This window comes from Musca domestica, unplaced genomic scaffold (genome assembly GCF_030504385.1).
Source record: "Musca domestica strain aabys unplaced genomic scaffold, Musca_domestica.polishedcontigs.V.1.1 32, whole genome shotgun sequence".
Classification (NCBI taxonomy): Eukaryota; Metazoa; Arthropoda; class Insecta; order Diptera; family Muscidae; genus Musca; species Musca domestica.
Genome location: NW_026712311.1, coordinates 7,111,935 through 7,136,773, shown reverse-complemented (window position 1 = coordinate 7,136,773; position 24,839 = coordinate 7,111,935). Strand labels below are relative to the sequence as shown.

Genomic DNA, 24,839 nt, shown 5'->3' with positions numbered 1-24,839 from the left:
CCAAAGAAAAAAAAATCGAGCAAGGACAATATTTTAATTTCGTCCTACAATTTTTGGTTTTATAAGATCCTAGCCGCATTTTACAGCTGAAGAAAATTTTTAAATTCTAATTCTCTCAAATATATCCAATGCAGGTCCAGGGGCTCGATTCCTGTTCTAAGAAAAAATGAAATGAAGTTTTCCATTTTCATAGCTTTCCATTATAAAAGTTTTCATTTATAAACGTTTTCATTTCACATTTTCATAGAACATGGACTTCTATATCGATTTAGCGATGTACGTCCATCTGTGGAAATCACTCTAGCTTCCGAACGAAATGAAGCAGATTGATAACATTTTACACAAATGTATGTTATGTCTGCAGGACTTTTGGCTTTGAAAATGGGCCATGTAGGTCCGCGTTTTGGTATAGCCCCCCATATAACGGTACCTCCCGATATTCGGTATTTTGATGATTTTAGCGACATTATTTACCGGAGTTGTTTCAAATTTGGTATTGGTAGTTCCTAACGGATACTATGACAGAAGATTGTCTATGCAGGTCCAGGTCTTTGTATAGCCTCCATATAACGGTACCTCCCAATATTCGGTATTTTGATGATTTTAACGACATAATTTATCGAAGTTGTTTCAAATTTCGTATTTAGAGTTCGTAATGGAAACTACAGTCTATGACAGAAAATTGTCTATGCAGGTCCAGGTTTTGTATAGCCTGCTTATAACGGTACTTCCCAATATTCGGTATTTTGATGATTTTATCCATTATTGACTGGATTTTTTTTTCGAGTTTCGTATTTGAATATTGCAATGGCTTATGACAAAAGTTGCCTATACAGGCCCACGTCTTCGTGTAGATTCCAATATAACGGCTATATTCGGTATTTTTAAGATTTTAACAGAATTTTTAGCTAGAGTTATTATTTGAAAATTTCCAAATTCGTTTTAAATGGTGGAGGGTATTTAATATTTTCGGTGTTTTGACAGTTTCTGCAACAATTTCCAACCAAATCAGCTGAAACCTGATATTTGGGGTTCTCGAAAGGTCTGTTGTCTACTTGCGGAAGATGTTCGATTCAGGCACATTAATTAATGTAGCCGCCACATGACGGTACCTCCCGATTTTCGGTATTTTTAAGGCATCTCCAACAATTTCCAACCAAATTAAATGGTACTATTTTTGCATTTTTTTTTTTTTTTTCAATATCATTTAGGAAAAATCGGTTATCGTAATAGATAATTTTACATTCTTATAGTTCGGGAACATACCGATATTCTACTCTTTTCATTATTTCAATCTACTTTGATAAAATTTGTGGTGGAGGGTATAAAAAGTTCGGCCCAATCGAGCTTAAAGCCCTTTTAACTTTAGTTGTGAAAAAATATTGGGCTTTGGGAAATTTTAAGAGAATTGGATGCTCAGTTCGCGTTTTATAATCGTTTTGGTTATTCAAACTTTTGACCCTTTGTGGGAAGAAGGCGTGGATCGATGTCTACCATCTTCACACCTTCTTGTGTTAAAATATTAGGATGTGTGAAATTTTGAAGATAATCGTTTACTGATATCGCTTTTTATGGGAGATATAATTTTTAAGAATGTTGGCCCGTTGAGGGGGAGGTACCAGAGGAGTGGGCCGTTATTGTACCTTTTCGCCCCTGGCCTTACAGTGACAAAAATAGTAGATTTTGTAAAGTTGCACAAAATCGAATAATCCTTTCCTTTTCTATGAGGTAAATTATTTTCCATGAAATTTTTGACACTTTTTGGGTGCCGTAATAGAAGGAGTGGACCGATGTTGACCATTTCCAAACTGTAACTCAATTTGACAATAATATGACGATGTACCAAGTTTGTACCAAATCGGATACTCCCTTTGAGAGTTAACGTTCCAGCCAGCCAGACGGACGGCTGGACCCCCTAGATCGACTCCGAATGCCCCGTATCAAATGATATATACCCTTTGGAGCCTTAAAACCTGAGTGTATAAAAATACTATGAACCCATAATACATTTGGGTAAAGTTTTATCGACCTATTTCATTTCGTTCAGACCCTAGAGTGATTTCCACAGACGAACGGACCGGGTATATTTTGTGCCGGGTATAAAATCATGTTTTTGTAAAACAAATTAGTTTCACTCGAACTTAAGATTTTATTTAAAGTTCTCGCCCATTTCCGAAAATCTTTGACATGCCGATGTTTCCATAGCCATTATTTTGTAACAGGCAAAAGGAAACGAGATAGACCCATGGTTCCATTTGAGGATCTCCATAGAATCACTTTTTGAGTTGATATAAGCATGTCAGTCCGTCTGTCCATGTATTCTTGTGAACAAAATGCAGGTCGCATTTATTATCCGATTGAGATAAAATTTTAAAAAATAAGATTTGTTTGGCCCAAGGACGAAATTGGAGATAATCGGTAAAAATTTAGATATAGCTCCCATATATTTTCAGCCGATTTCAGGTTAATTTTGCACCAAATGGCTAATATAAGTTCAAATGACCTGTATCTTGGTACATCCCACTGAATTCATTCTTGCTTCTAGAATTAATAAAATTTGGAGAAAATCAGTTCTGATATAGCTATAGCTCCCATATATATACTTCATCCGATTTGGGGTTTTAACTCCCTCACATGCCTAATATGCACTCCAGAAGAATGATATTTGGTACCAGACATCAGATACTGCTGAAAACACGTCTGCCAAATTTTATTGAGTTCGATTCAGATATCAGGTTTATTGTGCCCCAAATGGCTAATATCAGCCAAAATGGATTGAATTTTAGCAATTACGACTGAATTCAAATTTGGTGTAAATCGATTCAGATATACATAGCTATAGCTCTCATATATATCTTGTATCCGATTTGAAATGTAAAGTCCCTCACAAGCGTAATAAGCATCCCAGATATCAGATACAGCTTCGAGTTCAGTGTATTAAAAATATATGGCCTAAGAAATCCTCTTTCAAATTTAGTAGACATATGGGTCCATGTTTCGACATATCTCTCATTTAACCTATGAAGAAATTTTTTCACACACCTCCAAATGGCTTTCAAAGTGCAGTCTTATGAAGTTTTTAAGTTAACGTCAAGATCGCAACTTCTTGGATCCCATCTTTGTGGTTGAACATGAGCCTGATTATTTTGAAATTGTCACGGGAAAGGAAGTATTTTTGTGTAGGTTTTGAAGATATTGGCCTAGTTTTGGCTGGCTTTGTAATAAACGGTTATTTTTAACTTTCAGATTTTATAAAGCCCTGTTGAACCTATTTTCAATTATTCAAAATCTCCAGAATATATTCAAATTTGAAATTTTTAAATATTAAATAAAAAATGTTCTGTCATAAAATGTTGGGTTTTTAATTGTTTTTTGTTTTTAATTTATTTATTATTAAGTTTAACTATCTCAGTATGTAATACAACACATTTGTATATGTATGTAAGTAAATCTAGTAAACAAAAAGACAATGAAATAATAATAAGAATTAAAAAATAAAATACAAATTAAAATTAAAAAAGTAAATTTATATAATTTGTTTTTTATATATAATTATTTTTATGTTTTTTTTAATAATTTTACATCCAAGTTATGGGGTTATGTTAAAGTTACACAAAAAAATTAAGACGAAATGATAAGTAATAATAATAACTGATAATTGTTTTAATTTGTATATAAAAATTAATTTAATATAATACACATTTTGTACAAAAAAAAATTTAAAAAAAAATTAATTAAGCAAACGGATAAACCATTTTTATCATCGGCATCAGTGAGATATTTGACAATAAATATAATTAAGTAAAAAATGTATAGACGGCAATGACAAAAAAAAATATATATGTATATATAACAAATAGTCGGTGTTGCTGTTGTTGGTTTTTATTATACAAAAAAAAAATGAAAAAGAAGACAGCTCAAAAAAAGGATTAGGAAATTATCACCTGCCAAAAATTATTTGAAAATAATAAACAAATCAATTAATTAAAAATAATTATTGAAATTAATTATTGTCCATTTCAAATGCTGGACTCTGTATTTGTTTTAGAGGTCAAGTCGTTCTTTCATAGTCTACAAAGAAAATGAACGTCCAACAGAAATACAGAAAATAAAAAAGTCAAAAATGGAGCTTCACAATGGACCTCTGCCATTATTAGGTCCATATAGACAGGTCCATTTAGGCGGGAATTTTCGGACAAAGGGTGGGAGGAAAATCAGAGAGATATATACATCCTACTTGCTTCATTCTTCCCTCCCCTAAAACTCCCATGTCTCCCATCCTGAATAAAACCCAGTTAAGGTGTGTTGCCTCCAAGTTTGAATATTCCAAAATCCTTTGCTGTGCCTTCTTAGAACATTTTCTGATATGGTGGAAATTTCAGTTTTTGAATTCAATTCTTGATATTATTTCATATCTTAATTTAGAGGAAGTATAAGTAACAGTATTGGGAATTAGGGTGACAAGACTAATGGAGAAATAAAACTTTGCTTGTTTCGGATCAAGGTCATATTTCCCAAATAGTCAAGGATGGAATTTTTTTTTCGGAGAAAATAATTTTTAATTTTCCCTCATAACGAAATTCAAACTTGTATATCCTTGACTCTTCTCTTGGCAACCTACCAAGGCAAGGTTTTATTTATCCAAGGCCCTTCCACCCTAATCGCAAATTAAGTAACAATTTTGCCAAGATTCTAAGCTATATATTCTAACTACATACGAGCAAGCTCTCTGGCTGGCTGGGCATACATTCTTCTACTTCGTCATTTTTTCTTTTTCCTTTTTGCATTCATCCAATCACACACATACACATTTACATTCTTCATCTTCTTCTTCAACATCATCTTCCATAGTGTCATCTTTCCGTTCATTCCTAAATTGTTTTTTTTTTTTTTTTTTTTTGTTTGTTTTGCATCATTTCATTGATTTGTTTTTGTTTAACGCTTAAAAAGTACTCTCTAACATTAGGGTGTTTCTAGATTGTTGTTGGGGTTTTTTTTTTAAGTGTTTCTGTGTCCAACACTGTACACTTGTGGTTTTTCCGGATAGGGGGAGGGCAGCACGACCACCACCTGCTCTCTGCTGTTCCTTACATTCCTTCCAAATGCATTGCATTTTGTTTCTTAAGCTCTTTCTCTCATTTCTTTCCCCGCAAAGAGAAGGAATCGGAGTGGGAGATGGAATCTGGAATCGGGAACTGGTAACGACCCTACTTAAAGTTGCACTTGGAATGATTGTGTGGGTGCTGTTTTCGGTGGCGATATAAACGGATTGGTACTGTGTAGTGGTGGCGTGGGTGGTGTTACCGTACTGATACTCGAGGGCATATCGGGCGACAGCGGCTTGGTGACCCCCGCCACCCATTCGGCATCGAAGGGATCATTGACACCCGGCACCGAACTCAGTGACTGGGTACGCCCCCCAGCACTCAACATGGGACCTCGTTTATGTACCGCCGGTGAGGTACTCTTCACCACCTGACCCAACCACTGGTCAGCCTGGGGCAGTGCTGCTTCCGCCAGTGTTGTCGTCGCCAGTTTTTCACCGCTTGTCGGTAGCGTAGGCGTATTGCTGGGCGTCTGTGGCGGTGTATTCAAAATCGCCGGCGAACCGGCCGCAATGCGTGGTGTTATCTTGGCTGTGGGTGTGACGATACCATAACTACTGGTACTCGTGGGTGAGGAGATTCCTTTCTGATACTGCTTCTCGGCAGCAATGATATTCTGATTAATGCTCAAGTTGTTGTTGAAATTGAGATCATCGGCCACACCACCAGCACCGGTGGGTGTCGCCAGCACCGCATCGTTTTGTGAGAGTAACGACAATCCCTGGCTAAGTTCCTGACACAGTTGACTAACAGTTTCGGCCGTGGCCACACCACCATTCTCCAGCTCCAGGCCACCTGGCCGGGCCGGTGACACCTCCGGTATGGGTGAGACACTGCGATTGGGTGTATTGGCACTCAGACCCAAGGTCAGGCCCGATGCAGCAGCCATAAAGGCCTTTTGACGCTCAGCGTTGGACGGAAGATCGTTGATACGCAATGACATCTGGCGTTTGAACGGTGACTGGGTACCAATTGTGCTAAGCACACGGAATGAGTTCTGACGCTCCAGCATGGTGAGCGTGGCATGAGGCCTTTCGATGGCAAACGGATTATAGGGTTTGGGTTGGGGCGGCACTGCAGCCGATGGGGTATCAATGCCACGTTCGTTGTTGACCATGCGTTCGGTCATCGTTTGTTGGCGGAATGACCCGGTCCGGGTAAAGGTATTGTTCTTCGTGTCAAAGGTCATTGTGACACCGCACTCCTTATCGCGACGTTGTTTCCGCTCCAAACACACGGCAAAGGCACAGCCCACAGCATGCGATAAACGTTCGCCGGAATCTTTGACCGCCAAGAAGCCATGGCACATCCAACGGCGTGTGGTACCATCGCGACAAATGTAACTGAAACCACGTTCATGATTACGATCCGGAGCACAGAAACTGACTTTCTCGATGGTTTGATCGACAATCAGGCCCTTGGTTTCGTCATCAACAACGCGCAAGCCATCTCCGCTGACATGCAGTAGACCGCGTACCGGGCGACGACGAGAGTTCTGCAAAGAAGAAAAAGAGAGAAGAAAGGCATTAATAAATTATATTCTATATTTGTAACCAAATTTGCTATCGATTACTCAGTGACCCCCACTTCCCACCGGCTGTCCATACCCTAACCACTTCATTGACACCAAGGTCGAGCGTTTCATAAATGTTTAATTAAAACGTCTATGGCCGGCTAACTACACTGCTACTAATTAAGAATCTTTTGTTTTTGTGATTCTTAATTGCAGAAATTCACTTCGTTATGATTAGCACAACTTGAAGACGAAACGGCGAAGCATAAAAAAGGCAACAACAACCTCTTTGGTTTAAGCAACTCTGGGCATTGTTGGTGGTTTGTGGAGAAAAGAAAGCGCCAAGCACCAAGTTGTGAACAGAAGGCAATTAAAAACCAAAAAATATTCGGAAAATAATGAATGAGCTGATGGCGGGCTAATAACACTGGGAGGCAATTTTCGGGTCATGGTCTGGGGGGTTGGTGAAAAAGCCTATTGATAAATTTGGCCAAGACCCTCGAAATAGGTAAGACCAATAGGAACCTTTATATGACCGCTGCTCCGAAATATTGATTTACTTTGAAAATGTTCTGCGAGAGGTTTTCTACCCCCCTTAGAAACCATAATCCCAAATAAGGGTAAAATCAATTGGAAAATGTGGCCATTACCCCGCAAATAGTTGAAATCAGGAGATACCTTCAAATGAGGGTTATACCAAAACGAGGGCCAATATTGATTATTTTTACCTCGCTCTAGTGAGGTACTAAAAGGGGTTGGCAGATATATATCACCCTCACAACAGATCTTTTGTTATCAAAAATGTTTGTATGTGTGACATTTGAAGAGACTTAGATGTTTATTTCGCTTTCCTTGAGCGTATTGTTTTTCAAAAACCTTGAAACCTTTGTAGGGAGGTACCAGAAGAAATGGTCTGATCTCTATATTCTATATCTATATTGAGATGTACGAAGTCTGAATGGAATCGGATGTTTATTTTGTGTATTATGAGCTTCTTGAACATTCAAAATGTTGATCCTTTGTGGGGGAGGTACCAGAAGGAGTGCACCGAAATGTTCCATACTCACAGCAGATTTGTAGAAATAATGGGATCTGTTTAATTTGAAGAGAACCGAATGTTTATTACGGATTTTATGATCGTTTTAGTTATTCAACATTTTCACCCCTTGTGGGGGAGGTACCAATAGGAATGGTTTGATCTCTACCATCTTTATAAAAGAGGTTGTGGTTATGAAAATATTGAGATATGTCAAGTATGAATAGAATCAGATGTTAATTTCGAGTTTTATGAGCTCCATGGTTATTCCAAATTTTGACCCTTTGTGGGGGAGATACCAGAACGAGTGGACCGATACATTCCATCTTCACATCGGACCTTGGGTTAATAAAAATATTTTGATGTGTATAATTTGAAGAGACCCGGTTGCTTATTTCGGATTTTATTATCGTTTTGGTTCTTCAAAACTTTGACCCATTGTGTGGGAGGTACCAGAACGAATGATCCGATTCCTACAATATTCATAACATATGTTGTCTTTTTGAAAATATTGTGATCTGCTAAGTCTGAATGGAATCGGATGTTAATTTCGTGTTTTATGAGATTCATGAATGTTCAAAGGGGAGGTACCAGAAGGAGTGCACCGAAATATTCCATCCTCACAGTAGATCTTGTGTTTATAAAAGTATTGTGATGTGTGTAATTTGAAGACAATCGGCCACTTATATTATATTTTATAAAAGTTATATGATTCAATATTTTAACAGTTTGTGGGGGAGATACCAGAAGGACTGAAACGATATGGTCCATTTTTACACCTGACGTGGCACTGATCGAAATAATAGGATTCGCAAAATTGAAGCAAAATCAGATTATTTTTTCTCTTTATCTGCAGAAAATATTTCTTGAAAATGTCGACCTTTTGTGGGGGAGGTACCAGAGAAGTGGATCGATTTTACCCATCTCCGAACTCCCTTCGAGAGGTATCGTGCGCACCAGCAAGCCAGACGGACGGACACCCCTAGATCGACTCCAAATGTCCTGAAACGGTTTTGGTCCAAAGAGACCTAGGATCTTAAAAAAACTGTGGGTATTACTAGCCATATGGCTGAGGGTATAAAAACAGACATGTTGATCCATAAGAAAATCCTGGACCGCAGCTCTGCTGATTCTTTACAGAATACTTCTAAAGAAAATAATCGTAAAAGTCCTGGAATATAACTCTGCTGATCCTCAATAAAATATTTCAAAAATCTTTAGTTGCAGCTCTTCTAGGCCCGAAGAAATGTTCTGAAAATTTGTTAGTTTTGATCTGAAGGATCAGATCAAAAATCCTAAAACTTTACTTTTAATAGCTCTACTGTACCTTATGAAATTCTCCCTAAGAAAATATTACAAACCCCTAAGAAAATAATTCAAAAATTCAGGGATAATCCTGAACTACAGCTCTGCCGATTCTTAACCGAAAACTTTTAAAGAAAATAATCGTAAAAGTCCTGGAATATAACTCTGCTGATCCTCAATAAAATATTTCAAAAATCTTTAGTTGCAGCTTTTCTAAGCCTGAAGAAATGTTCTGAAAAATCGTTAGTTTTGATCTGAAGGATCAGATCAAAAATCCTAAAACTTCACTTTTAATAGCTCTACTGCACCTTATGAAAGTCTCCATAAGAAAATATTACAAACCCCTAAGAAAATATTAAAAAAAATCCAGAGCTAAGCCTTACGGAAATATTCTTACTAAATTCGCGATTTCTGCTAAATCTTAAAATATCCACCGTTATAGCTCTGAGAAATCCACGATTATACCTCTGCTTAAGGAAGAAAAGTAACATTAAAAAATCTCGAAAATATTTTTTTATAAAATCCACCATATAATTCGACTAAAGCCGTGGAAAAGTTTCCAAAACTAAAAATATTTTTCAAAATACTCAGGATTGTATTTCCGATTTTCCTACTATTTTAATAAATTCGACAATAGCCAAAAAATATTTTTTTCACAATTATATGTCCTTCCAAAAATATCCTTTTATTTAAAATAGTGGAATTTAATTGTTTGTTTTGAAATTTTTTATAACGTCGGTAATACGCTCATTGGGTCATGGGGGAATTTATTCTTTTATTTTTTAATTAATATTATAATTTTCAATACTCACCCTTAAAACTTTGAGGGCTTCCTCGCAAACTTGCATACCGCGCGATTCAAACACTTCGACACAGCCTAAATATTTAACACCAAACGAACAGGTTGCCGTACGTACGGCTTCTTCGTCGGCCTGCCATTGGTGCGGCTTCGATGATTCGGGGACACGATCCTTTCGGCGTCTAAACGAATCGCGAAAGGATCGTCGCAAACGATCCATTTTCTTGGGTGATTTTTTGCTAAAACGGAATGAGGCGGATTTCTAAGAAGAGAAAGATAAACATAATAAAACATTAATAAGAGAACGTAGTTAAGAGAGAGCAATATTATCACACAAAGACAAAGAGATAGAGAGAAACAAGTGTTTTATGCGGCACACCAAAACAATGAAATATTCTTCAAAACAAAACAATTGAAAAAAACCTACCCCATTTGTGACATCACCATATTTGCCGCGCTGAAAATTGCCTCTTTCTAGAGGTTCGTGCGTGTGTGACGATGTGTTACCCATAGCGGACGATTTGGAATTGCTGCAGCGGACACGGCAGAGTTATGTCTGTGACGTATTTCTTCGTTGTGGAATTGATATTTTGGGTTCTCTGAGTTTTTTTTCTCTCCTGTCGGGATTTAAGGGTTTGTTTTGCTTATCTTGGATTCTCTTGAATGGACGGATAAATGGAGGGATGTGTGTTTGTGTGTGTGAAACAACCGGCCTTGTGTTGGTGACGACTGTCCTTTATCTTTTGGATGTATGCGTGTGTGTTTGTTCGCTTGTTTGGTTTCACTTCGGGGGAGAGTTACGTGAGAGAATTCCCCTAATCGGCCGTTACAATTTAAATTCTATCTTACAACTTGCAATCATCCATGGAAACATATGTCCCACCGTCCGGCAAGCAGCGAACGTTTGGGAAACGAATACAAATTGCGTATTTGTTGTGGGATTTTTTTTGATTGTTGTTACTACTATTATTATTGTTATTAAATATCACAATTAGTTGTTGTTATTGTTTAGAAAAAATAGCCAATAATTGTCCAGAGAAGTTCCGTTTTAATTGATTTATTGATAAATTTGCATTGGTTTGCTCGGTTGCCGTTGCCGTCGTTGTTTGCAAATTGTCAATTTTCTACAAGTGTTTGATTGATTTTATAGCTTGATTTGATTGTAATTCCATTAGGCTGGCTGGCAGGCTGGCAGTTCGTCGTCGACAGAGTAGGAAGAAAACAATACAAAAAAATCAAAACAAAAAACTGGCAAACAACTATTTCATAGACAACTGGGTTGGTGTTGGCTGTTGTTCGGTCAGTGGTCTTCTGACGACAGAGATGACGTAGTCATCACCTTTGTAGCCGGATTTTTTCGAAATGCTGCTGGCAGCGGGTTCTTTGGCTTGCTATTGCTTTTTGTCTGTTCTTCTCAGAAAAATAATGGGATGTGGTTTGCTGTAAAGGAAAATATTTTCAAAAATCAAAATATTGAAAATCAAAAAATGAAAAATCTTCAACACAAAAATTTATCCAGTTACCGTAACGAATGAACGATCGAAGGTATCTAAATCCAAAAAAAAAAAACATATGGCCATGTGTGGTGTTTTCAAATACCTCATACCTGCATTACTCAACGACAGTCTACCTAACCTCATTCTCGGAGAAACTGGGCAATTCTCCAATGTCCATCTAACAAATGATTCATTATCTACACACAATCCCCATTAGCTGGATAAATGGATGGATGCACATCATTCGAGACTCTGTCTGAAAAAAAGCTCGCATTGTTGTATTGAAACCAGAAACTTGAAATCTTTAATTGCCATAGAAAAAAATCAGTATTTAAATTTACTTTAAATCCTATATTTCTATGACTGTAGGAATTGTTGTTGTTCGATCGTCTGAGGCAATGAGTCATTTGATCGGTTTTAAACCAAACCACACTCTTTTTGTTTTTTTGGTGGGTGTGTTTGTTGTGAAAGATAACATAACAATAAAACAAAATCATGTCTCACTCATAGATATCCACTACAAGTTTACACTGATCAATACAGTGGGGGTCAAAAGTGTTACATAGTGTGAGAAAAGTTTGAAAAAAAAATCCGATTAAAAATCCATTTTCGGTATTTCAGATGGTAGTTAAATTGAGTAAGAAACATTCGCTACTCAGACTTTCTTCAGAGTTCGGTTAGAAATGTCTGGAGAAAATATTTTCAAAATATACAAATATTCCGGTTTAGATTCCGAAGGAAAACTTTAAAAATGTTCATGAAATTTATGAGAGTATACGGAGAGAAAGAGATAGAGAGAGAGGAAATAGCTCCTTGATAATCCACTCTGCCCTAAATACTCTAAAATTTCTCAAATCATTTATTTCTATGGCTTTCCAACCAACCGAATTTATAGAGAGAGAGATAAAGGCATGTCAGGATCACAGATTCGGTTATAATGGCTTTTCAGGACATTTGCCAGAGAATTCTCCATATGGGACCATAATTTCTGAGTTTATGATCAGTGTGGTCGTATATCTCTATAAAAATAATAGGTCAAGATCGAAATCTTTGAAGCAGTGATAGGTTAGGAAAATTAAAACTTAGTACATTTTTCTCCGAGATTATGGCAAATTCACTCCAGTATGTGCGAAAAACTGGTCAATCTGTACCATTACCCTTTGAGAAAATGTCGAACCTGGATCAATATAACTAAAATAATGGTCAGTAGGGGCTATCATACCTACGTTAAACAACAATCAGCCCAAATATATCGGAGAAAACGGACGGTCAGGACCATCGGCTCAGATAAGGGCCAGTCAAGGGCATATTCTCTGAGTTGAGGTCAAGTCGGGGCTATATTTCAGACATAGCCACGAATTTTCACTTCTAAGCTAGAGAGTAGTCCAGTTCATGACCTCTGATCATGGTTAGACAGGTCACCTAAGGTTATAATCACTCCTACAATTTCCAGTCCTCGAAAAGAGACTCCCAACCGGTGGAGAGAGACTTCCAGACTTGGGTGGAGAGAGACTCCTATTTGATAGAGAGATATTCCCTGTCCTTTAAGGAGGAGTCCAGTTGTTCTACAGAGGGAAAGACTTCCTAGCTTCGCTATAAAGAAGAAGATTATCTGAGCTTTAACTACTCCATACAGAGACTCCCTATCATCCAGCTCTTAAATAGAGAGAAAGATAGTGCCTGGGCTTTAGCGCGTCTATAGGGATAGACACACAGTTCCTTAGCTAGTCTATGGAGAGAGACCCACTGGCCTTCATCTCGTCTATTACTAGGACAGATAAACTCCGTGGTATTCGGTAAGATTGTCTAAAGAAAGAGAGAGAGACTTCTTGCACTCCAGCTCGTCTATATAGAAACTCCCTGATTACTTATGGGGGGGGAGGAACTACCTAGCCTCCAGTTTATGTGTAAAGAGAGTAAGGCTCTTCAATGTGGGGTCATTAGATCGTATATAGAGAGAGACTCACTATCCTTTAGTTAGTCTATGGAGAGAGGCTCCCTGATCTTTAGATCGTCGAAAGAGAAAGAGAGAGAGAGACTCATTGTCCTTTAGATAGTCCATAGACAGACCGGCCTTCATCTCGTCTATAGAAAGGTCCCCTGGTATTGAGATCGTCAAGAGAAAGAGACTCATTGTCTATGGAGAGGCTGGCCTTCAGCTCGTCTATAGAGAGGCTAACTATTCTACAGCTCGTCTATGAGGCGCAGATGGAAAATAATAATGAATTTATGAAAGAAAAAATCCTTAGAAAATTATTCCATAGTTCTGGAAGAGTAAAAGTTGTTCACGAAGCTTGGAGCGCTTGCGAGTTATTCCTGGTTAGAAAAAAGAGAGAGAAACTCGTTTTCTGGCCTTCATCTCGTATATAGAGGCTTACTGTTCTACAGCTCGTCTATGAGGCGTAGATGGAAAATAATAATGAATTTATGAAAGAAAAATTCTTTAGAGAATTTTAAAATTATTTTCCAAAGTTCTGGAAGAGTAAGAGTTTTACACGAAGCTTAGAGGGTTTGCGAGTTGCTCCTGGTTCAGAAAAAGTTGCGGTAATAAAATACTCGAAATAGAGTGATTTTACTCTAAGAGTGAAATCGAGTGGAATTTTTTTCTTTTTTATGGGCATGTTCGTTATGCTTTGATTTCTTAGATTAGCGATAATGTTCTCCAAAGAAATTCGGTACTTGAAAATAAAACAGAACTAAAAAAGAACTCAACAATAGCATAATCTACTCTCCTACTCTCATTTTATCGAGTTACACAGAAACAAAGTATATATCCGATTTCTTTCTTTTTCGCTCGGATTCGAGTGAGTTTCACTCTCTACTCGAATTAAAGCGAGCAGTTCAGAGTTCTGGTTTATTGTTGTACCAATCATGACGGAGAATAAGAGAAAGAAACGCTAGGATAACGAATGCCCATCTATGCTCTACATTCTCTCTCTAGACTCTTTCTTTAAAATTGCATTTTCCTTTCAATTATGTCCCGCACTGTTTAAATTCTTTTTACCCGGTGGAAATTCTAAGAAATACTTGGTATTTTTATATTTCTCCCCATGTAAGCACCTAGGTAAGAGAGAATGAGTATGCATATAAGACTCACTTACAAACTTCTTTGAAGGGGAAAAACAAATTTATTTAAGTCAATTGTGTGGCGGTTCGGCTGTGACATTATTTGTAACTGAACAATCAATAAAATGTTTTGCATACAACAAGCCGGCCGATTGTGTGTCCGATTGTTTTGTGTAGCCAACTTACGATCAATCATAATTTTGAAGTATTTTTTTTTTTTACTCGTGGAGAGCTTTCTTATGACAAAGTGGCCATAGAATAGACAAGTTTCAATACGAAATGTCGTAATAATTTCCTTATTCATGTCGTCGGTAATAGACATATCATGATTTCGTATCGTTTCATTTCGATAGAGAGATAGATAGATATGTAAGTAAATATTTGATGATTCGAGTAATGGGAAATAATGAGTGCGAATTAATAATATCAACAACAATAACAAAAAAAAAATAATGACACATTGCGTTGAGGTTTTGTTTGGGTTTTAAAGTGTCATATTGTGGGGGAGAGTGAGGAAGGGATTTTTGTTTTTTTTTTCTATCAACCACAAGCTGTGATTTCTTGGAATTGTGGTTAGGGGTTTTTTTCCTCATTGAATTCCTTAAATAGATTGTCACCTAAGGGCGGATACATACATATTTTTGAGAAATATGTGCAAATATATGAAAAAAATAAATTAGAAACAAGAAAAAAATAGTTCGAATCTGAACTAAAGAGAAATACATGAAAACACAGGGTGAGATGAAAAAACTGCAACCAATTTCAGACTGCTGTCATTTGTAAGCCACTCGTCCTACAGCTGTTAAAATTATACCAGTGACAGCTCATTATATTGTTTACAAGCCTACAAAAGCACTTTGGTGAGAATTTTCCAGAAAAAATGTTATTCGTGATGAATTTCTTGATATATGGCTGGAAAACCACAAGTGGCTATCTTTAGAGCACTCCAGCATTTAAATGTGAATAAATCTTTTGTGTCTCGTACCATCTCTCGTTACCGTGATACTGGTAGCGTAGCCCGACGAAAGAAAACAGCAACATCAGCAGAAATGCTTGGAAAAGTAAAGAAGTGACTTGATCGAAACCCCCGTCGCAGAGGCCGAAAAATGGCTCGTGAGCTGAACATATCACAATATTCCATTCGGCAAATAATGGAAAATGAGCTCGGGGTAAAGCCATTGAAATTCCAAAAAATACAAGAACTTACACCGCAACAGAAAGAAAATAGACTCAAAAGAGCTGAAGAGTTGCTTCGCTTGGCCGAAAGTGGTGAAATGCCGAATTTGGTTTTCTCCGATGAGAAAAAAAATTATTGTCCAGCTGTTTGTAAACAAACAAAATGATCGTGTTTACGTGCCAAAGAGGTCAGCTGAAAATGTGCACCTTCGGTTGGCCTCCAGAACTCAAGCGCCGGCCAAGGTGATGGTGTGGACCGCCATAACAGTCAATAGTCGCTCGCCGCTCGTAGAAATCGAACGTGGCATCAGAATAAATTCCGAATATTATCGCGAAAATATTCTGGAGGGTATATTAAAGCCTTGTCGCAGACCTTGGACATTCCATCAGGACTCAGCGATTGCCACCCAAGAATGGTTACAAAATGAGGTTCCTCGCTTCATTTCCAGCGTACAAAGGCCACCAAAATCTCCGGCTATCAATCCGTTGGACTATTGTGTCTGGAGTATTTTGGAAAGCAACGTTGGCATTAAACAATACCAATGTGTCGATCATCTCAAGCAAGCGCTTCGCCAGGAATGGGCCAAAATGCCGCCGAGCAACATTCGGGCAGCGTGTGACGGTTTCATTGGCCGTTTGAAGGCCATAATTCGTACCAAGGTGACCAATTCAAACAAATCTAAACATATTCTAAAATTTGATGCCATTTCCGACATTTTTTGCTTTCATTCGATAATTAAAAAAAAGTAAAAATTATGGCGTTTGATTTTATTTCACCCTGTACTATCAAGTGTTTTTTTTTTAATTTTTTAACTTTTTTCGGGAACAGAACAACACAAATTTGTCTTCCATGGAAGAACACCTTTCGAGTTCCTTGGAAATATTTTTCAACTGTGTAAAATCTCCAAAACTTCATAAAAGCCCGTTAACCTCTTGGAAATCTTTCTATAAAAGTTCTAGAGTTCAATTTTCAAAAATTGTTGAAGTAATCTACTTACACCCTGAAAATCAACCATTTCTCTATTTCAATTTTCAAAAAATTTTCCGCTTCCCACTTTGTTACATAAACACACTTCACTTGCAGTCCGGTTAATTTTTCAAAACAATAATTTTATAATTTTGTAACTCATTATTTTATCTTGTTTACCTTTACATTTTAACAACAGCACCCAGGGAGAATTATTTACAAAAAAAAATAATAATAAATTAGTTTTCCATTTTTTTTTTATTTTATTACAAATAAATTTTATTCACGAAGACGTTTCATGATCCGCGAATAAACTTGGACTGCCAAGGTTAGTTGATGTTTACCATATTATTTGTCGTTATTCTACAAAAAAAATAGAAGATAAGATTTGAGTTGAGAATCCAAGCGAGCGGCTAAAGAAGCTGCAGGGCTACTGTATTCAAAAAAATTAAAAAAAATACTCTCGCCTCGGACCCAGCACCGTAATAACTATTTACTATGTGACCTAACCATTGTGGATATTTTTTGCAAAAATAAAAAGCAAACATTTTATCTTTTTTTTTTAATAAAAAAAATTGATTTTTCCTTTCTTTTTTTATCTTCAACATTGAAAAACAACAAACATACGTTGAGCAAACAATAGTTACGTTTTTAGGTTTACTTTTCTGTTTTTTTTTTCCTTTTCTGTTTGTGTTGAATACTGCATAAACCATGTGATGTTGTCTTAAAAGTGTCATTCACAATAATCTTGTCTCGTTGTCTTTGGGTTTGACATTTCCTTTCTTTCTTCGTGCTGGGTTGGCTGGCTGGCTGGCTGTTTGGGCTTTGGGCCGTGTGTTGATTTTTTTTTCTATTTGTTTATCAAATCAACAGCAAACAGAAATTCAGGTATGGAGCAGGGATGGGAAATCAGAATCTAAAGGTACAGAACGATTTTTTCAATTTCTGTAGGGAAGTAGTGGCAAGGAAAACGTTGGGCGTCACCACGAAAGGGTTTTGTATATGAAACCCTCGACAGGTCTCTGGAAATGTATTTTTTGATAGAATACCTCTTTAAATTTCCTTCTCGTGTTGGCGCCCAAAGTTTTCTCTCCCACAAAAAAGCTCTTAAAATATTAAAAAACTAAAAAACCGTGAAGATGGCGCCCAACCTTTTCTTTTCCCCGAAATTCACACAAAAACGGAAAAAAATTGAGGGTGTTAGCTTTTTTCAATAAAAAAGACTTTGAAAACTCTACAAAAGTCTTCAATCAATTTAAAGGGTCTTCCATCTGTAAAATATTTCTAAAAATTCATTCTATTTATAGAAGACATTTTGGGAAGGTTTACTCTAAACAAAAACTCCTTCTAAATTTGCTACTATAGAAGTCTAAATATAAATATATTTTTAATTTTTTTTTTTTTGCTACCTTTATTGTCTAAGGAAAAACTTTTTTAATTAACTACCATTGAAGTCTAGGTAAATATATAAATACATATTTGGCGCCCAACATGGAAATATATATTTTATTTAATTTTTTTTTTTTTTTGCTCCCTTCAATTGTCTAAGGAAAAATAATTTTAAATTAACTACCATTGAAGCCTAGTTGAATATATAAATACACATTTGGCGCCCAACGTGAAAACTATTTTATTTATTTTTTAAATTCTTTCAATTTTTTTAATTTACTCCCATAGAATTATATTTAAATTCATAAAATACATATTCGGCGCCCAAGGTGAAAATTAAAAAAATATTTTTTTTTATAATTTGTCACCATTTTTTCACCGAAGTTCCCATCTCTGACATGTGTTTTTTTTTGTTACTGTTACTCTCTCACACAACTACTCTTTCAAAATTACCCAACTCACATCCATAGAAATCGTTGAGAATTTATGTAAATGCCAGTGATAAGTATGTAACCAAATAAAATATATTCCAACACAAAAAGAAGAAAAAAATAATCAACCGGTTTTTTCCAAATACCTATCGACAGCTAATGGTGCATAAATTCAATTCAGTTAACACGAAGTGAGAAAATTAGTGTCTCTTTGATAGGGAGTGCAAAATCAGGCCAAAAGACCTGGGAATGTTTTCAATAGGAAAAACATCAATCTTAAGATAGAAAAAACTCAGTCCCCGAGGTCCTATGAATTATTTTTCTATAAAAAACTTTGTCCCCAGGTGCCCTGTGAATTTTTTCTGTACAAAAAACTTGGCCCCCAGCAACCCTGTGATTTTTTTTATGGAAAAAACTTGGTCCCCGGGAGCCCTGTGAATTTTTTTCCTATAGAAAAAACTTGGATCCCAATGGTCCTGTGATTTTTTTTTTTCTACAGAAAAAATTTGGTCCCCAACGGTCCCGTGAATTTTTTTCTACAAAAAAACTTAGTCCCCAAAGGGTCCTGTGATTTGTTTCTATAGAAAAAACTTGGTCCCCAGGGGCCCTGTGAATTTTTTTTCTGTAGAAAAAAGAACTTGTTCCGCACAGGTCCTGTAAATTTTTTTCTTTAGAAAAAACTTAGTCCCCAGGGGGCCTGTGAATTGTTTTCTGTAGAAAAAAACTTGTTCCGCACAGGTCCTGTAAATTTGTTTCTATAGAAAAAACTTGGTCCCCAGGTGTCCTTTGATATTTTTCTTCAGAGAAAACTTGGTCCTTTGAATTCTTTTCTATAGAAGAAACTTGGTCCCAGTGGTCCTGTGATTATACCCTAAGCCATACTATGGTACAGGGCACTAAGTCTTTGTGCATTTACATGGAGAAGGAGGGAGATAGAGACCCATAGTTCCTGTTCCTTTTGATAATTTGCGTAGAATCACATCCTGGGTCGATGTATGCATTTCCATCCGTCTGTTCATGTATTTTTAAGATTAAATTATCCAAAAATATTTTTTGACCCAAGGTCGAACCTTATATTGGTGAAAATAATTCTTAATTTAGGTATAGCTCCGTTATATCCAATTTGGTGTTAAAGTCCAATGCAATTTTGTGTTAGATATCAGATACAGCTCAGAAATTCATCAGTCAAATTTTATCGAGATCGGTTCAGATTGGGATATAGCTTCCATATATACATCTTTTTACGGTCCATTGGGCACCAAATAATTTAATATCAACCCCAATGGAGTGGATTTTGTCACCTACGACCGAATTTTGCCTAGGGTCAAGTACTTCAAATTTTGAAAATCGGTTCAGATATAGTTTCCGATTTGGTGTTTAAGTCCCTCGCATTCGTAATATTCACCCCACGACAATGATATTTGATAACAGATATCAGATGTAGCTCAGAAATACCTCTGGCAAATTGTATCGAAATCGATTTAGATTTGGATATAGCTCCCATACATATATTCAGCCGATTTCGGGTTAATTGTGCACCAAATGGCCAATATCAGTCCAAATTACCTGAATTTTGGCATATAGAACCGAATTCAGTCTAGAAGCAAGTACATCGAAATTGGAGAAAATCGGTTGAGATATGTCTATAGTTCCCATATATATGTTTCATCCGATTTGGTGTTTAAATACCTCACATTCGTAATATGCACCCTACAGTAATTATATTTGGTACCAGATATCAGATATAGCTAAGAAATACCTCTGCCAAATTTGATCGGGATCAGTTCAGATTTGGATATAGCTATTATATTTATCTTCATCCGATTTCAAGTTTTTCGATCACCAAATGGTTAATATAAGCCCAGAAATACCTCTGCCATATTTTGTTATGGTTAGCTCTACTAAATTTGGCGACCCCGCCCGATTTTTGACTTTTCCGTGTATAAAAAAAATAGTTCCTGCGGGTAGGGGTCCTGCGAATATTTCATATGGCAAAGCAATCTCTTTCCAGGTCTAAATGCATATCTGCAAAAATGCAAAAACTTCTCAGGTGAATGTATTTTTATGTTTTTTTTTTTTTTTATTATTGACAATGCCATTCAGTCATAATCTACAGCATGTGTTCCTCCTTGTGGGATTGTCCTGCATATGCATTAAGTCCATTTGATTTTTTTCACATGCTGTGAATATTTTCCCATAATCCAAACGGGTGGTAATATTTTTTGAAAGATATTTCCTGACATGTTTGTCAAAAACAGAAACTCATAACTGCATCAAAAGATGAAGAGACACAGCTTGAAGAAGGGGTTAAGGGTCAGGTAGAGTTTGTCAATAAATGTGCAAGGGTATTGATATTGACTTCTAAGCAGGAATATGAAAAAATAAATATCCTTTTGTACTTAAAGGATTGTGTGAGGGTTTCAAAGGCAATATTGCTTTAAATTTGGAATGGGTTGCAAATAAGGCCACAAATTTTCTTCTTGGATGTTGAGAAAGCTAAATCTAGTTACTGAATCCTGTCTTCCATTGCCTGTAGAAAAACACGAACTCAGGTTCTTAATCTCTGTTCATGACCGGCAGGTCATCTGACTATATTCATATTCCTCCTATCGTTTTGAAAAATATGTCACATCTTTATTAATATTTAGATACATTCAGAGGTTCGGAGGTTCTATTGTCCTTTGACATTTGCATACTTGCCTCTCTGTCCTCACCATATGTTACTACACCACCGCTTTTAAATGTTCTCCCACATAACTTTTAATAATTTTAATGTATTTTCTCAGGACAAACGTCATCTGAAACTTCAACGAAATATCCTAATTATCCTTGTTACGAAAAATGACAGTTACGTGAAAACCTGGTAGCAATGGTCTGTCACGTTTACTGTGTGTCTCTCTCTCTCTCTCCCTCCCTCCCTCCCTCCTTCTCGGCTTTATTACACGCCACCCTCTATGGTCCTTTGGTGAATTTGTAGGAAATTAATAACAGGATGTTGGACGGACTGTTGAATTAGTTCCCACGTTCATGTGAACCTAAATGGTTTCTGTTTTATAAATATTCAAACATTTAGTAGCCAGTCAGTGAGGCAGGCAGGCAGAACAACACCAGTAAGTTGTTGGTTGCTTTGTTGTTGTTGGCTTAACTAATAAAGAATTAAAAATTCCTTTACATCCTTGGTGGCAACCACTCACCAATATGCTTACCATCCCCTCTTTCCAACCTACCTCCCTCCCTCCCGTGTTTCCCTTCTCCTCACCGCAGTTATGCTTGGTTATTTGAGCAGTCTTCTGATGAACACAAAGTTTTTTTTTTCTTACCCACCAAGGTAATTCCCTGGCATTCAAACACTTCAGCAGCAAGGAGCAAGGCAAAAGGTAATTCCAACACTTAAATTCTCATGGCAGTAGGGAAGTTGAGAGAGATATTGGACATGCGTGTGTGTGTGCATGTGTTTGTGGCAGCAAAGGAAACCCCCAGCACTTAAGAGTAGAGCAGTACTTGGTTATCCTTGTGGAAACCTTACGCTGCATTGTAGATCTTGGAAATAGTGGTAGATTTTTAAAAGTAGTTGTTGATGTTGTTGTTTTTATTATGAATTTAAGAAGCCCAACAAAAATGGTTACAACAACAATAACGTGAGAATTTTTTTATTTTTTTACGAAATCTCATTTAAAAGTCATTTGGCTGGGTTTTAAATGAAATGTAACGATTGTCCGGTCGCTAGGGTTTGGATTACAAAACAGCAACAACGACAAAAAATTACAATTTTCTTTTGAAACTCTTTCACATCATTTTTTCCCTTACCATGGCGGTCGGTCATCACTAGTTCATCAAAAAATGAAGAGAAAATTAAAAAAAAAAAACTTTTTTGTGAGAAATTATCTATGAAAATCCAATCACAAAAAGGGCGTAAATTTTCAATTTGTTTGGAAATGTTCAACAAATTATGAGGGTTAATTAAATTGCTTGTGTTGTTTTTTTTTCTGAGGCAATCACAACAACAATATGAGTGCTCATGGCCAGCAGTGATGAATGGCTGGTTTACATGACATCCAGAGTTGGAAAACAACTTGGGGATGGGAGTAGTCATTTTTGTTATTTTTTACAATACTTTTCTAGTGTCATAATTAAATAGGAGGAGACTGTGTTCTGTTGTATTCCAAATCACCAAAATAGCCAAAAATGATATTCGAAATGGAAAAAATCGACAAATGTCTAAAAAATCCATTTCAAAGTGGACCAGGGCCTCCTGTACCCCCAACTTGGTCCCCGGGGGCCCTGTGAATTTTTTTTTCTATAAAACTTGGTCCCATGGGTTCTGTGATTTTTTTCTATGGAAATAAACTTAATCTCAGGAGTATCTAATTTTTTTGCTATGGAAAAAATTGGTCCCAAGTGTCTCTAAATGTTGTTCTATGGAAAAAATTGGTCCCAGGGGTACTGCGATTTTTTATAGAAAAACCCCCAGGGGCCCTGTGAATTTTTTTCTATAGAAAGAACATGGCCCTCGGCCCTGTGATTTTTTTCTATAGAAAAAAAAACTTGATCACCTAATATTTTCTAATTTTTCTTTAATTTTAATTTATTTAATTAATTTTTTTTGAATTTTTTTCTATAGCGAAAACTTTGTCCCAGGTTTTCTGTAATTTTTTTCCATGAAAAAAACTTGATCCCAAGTGTCTATTTTTTTTTCTATGGAAAAAAAAATTGGTCCCGGATGTCTCTAAATGTTGTTCTATGGAAAAAATTGGTCCCAGGGGTACTGTGAATTTTTTTCTATAGAAAAAAAACTATTTCCCCGAGTAACCTGTGATTTTGTTTTCTATAGAAAAAAACTTGATCACTTGATTTTTTTTTTAATTTTAATTTTTTTCTTTAATTTTTATTAATTTAATTAACTTTTCTTGATTTTTTTCAATAGCGAAAACTTGGTCGCAGGTGTTCTGTAATTTTTTTTTTCTATGGAAAAAACTTGATCCCAGGTGTCTTTTTTTTTATGGGAAAAAAATGGTCCCAGGTGTCTCTAAACGTAGTTCTATGGGCAAAATTGGTCCCAGGGATACTGTGATTTTTTTTATAGAAAAAGCTCCAGGGGTCCTGTGATTTTTTCTATAGAAACAACTTGGTCCTAGGTTTCATTCAAATTTTTTTCTACAAAAAAAATTGGACCCATGGGTTCTGTGAATTTTTTCTATAGCGAAAACTTGGTCCCAGTGGCCCAGGAGTCGTGAGATTTTTTTTCTGTAGCAAAAACTTGAAACCAGGTTCCTGTAATTTTTTTCTATAGAAAAAACTTGGTCCCCAGGGTTCCTGTGACTCCTATAGAAAAAAACTTGGTCTCCGGGGACCCTGTGAATTTTTTTATAGAAAAATCTTGGTCCAGTGAGTTTTTTTCTATAGAAAAAACTTTGTTCTATGCTTCCTTCGAATTTTTTTCTACAGAAAAAAATTTGGTCCCCTGTGAATTGTTTTCTATAGAAAAAACTTGGTCCCAGGGGATCGGTGAATTTTTTTCTATAGAAAAAACTTGGTCCCAGGGGATCGGTGAATTTTTTTCTATAGAAAAAACTTGGTCCCAGGGGATCGGTGAATTTTTTTCTATAGAAAAAACTTGGTCCCAGGGGATCGGTGAATTTTTTTCTATAGAAAAAACTTGGTCCCAGGGAATCGGTGAATTTTTTTCTATAGAAAAAAATGTGTGCCAGGGGACCGATGAATTGTTTTATAAAGAAAAAAAATTGGTCCCAGGCGACCGGTGAATTTTTTCTATAGAAAAAACTTCAGTCCCAGGGGTTTTGTGAATTTTGTTTTTTTTTTTTTAAAAACTTGGTGCCAGTGATCCTCTGAATTCTTTTCTATAGAAAAAACTTGGTTCCAGGGGGACCTGTGAATTTTTTACTATAGAAAAAACTTGGTCCCAGGAGGTCCTGTGCATTTTTTCTATAGAAAAAACTTGATCCCAGGGGCCCTGTGTATATTTTCTATAGAAAAAATCTTGGTCCCAAGGGTTCTGTGATTTTTTTTCTATTGAAAAAACTTGGTATCAGAAATCCTGTAAATTGTTTTCTATGGAAAAAAATTGGTCCCTATTATTTTTTTCTATAGAAAAAACTTGAACCAGGATTCCTCTAGATGTTTTCTATAGAAAACTTGATCCCAGTGGTCCTCTAAATATTTTTCTATGGAAAAACATTGGTCCCTGCTGTGCTGTGATTTTTTTCTATACAAAGAACTTGATCTCAGAGGTCCTCTGAATTGTTTTCTATAAAAAAAACTTCATCAGTGGGGTGCTCTGAATTTTTTTCTATAGAAAAAAATTGTTTTTACGGCAAATAATAGTTCCTGAACCACCCACCCATAGAGGGCTGTCCATGCATTCCCATGTAATTTCAAGTAAATAATATCATACTGGAATGATAGTTTTATTTTTTCTCCACGATTTTTCCATCCATTCGAAACATTTCCATTTTTTTCTCTTTAAAAATAATCAATACTCCATCTCAATTATCTAACTTAACTGTCCCCCAAATGAGGAAAAAAATCCAAAATACCT

The 24,839-nt window shown here is 36.3% G+C and overlaps 1 protein-coding gene across 2 annotated transcripts in view; it reads right to left on the bottom strand.

The window, feature by feature from the left end:
• Positions 1–4,928: 4,928 nt before the first annotated feature.
• Positions 4,929–24,839, bottom strand: part of LOC131800392 (protein numb-like) — an 83,514-nt gene continuing 63,603 nt past the window's right edge. The window contains exons 2-4 of one of the 2 annotated variants that reach the window (XM_059125157.1): positions 10,186–11,198; positions 9,772–10,020; positions 4,929–6,600 (exon numbers count right to left, since the gene is read on the bottom strand). In XM_059125157.1, the coding sequence (XP_058981140.1) occupies positions 5,212–6,600; positions 9,772–10,020; positions 10,186–10,269 (1,722 nt within the window). In that variant the 5' untranslated portion in view covers positions 10,270–11,198 and the 3' untranslated portion in view covers positions 4,929–5,211. The remainder of the gene's footprint in view (positions 6,601–9,771; positions 10,021–10,185; positions 11,199–24,839) is intronic. The other variant, XM_059125158.1, reaches the window with a different exon arrangement.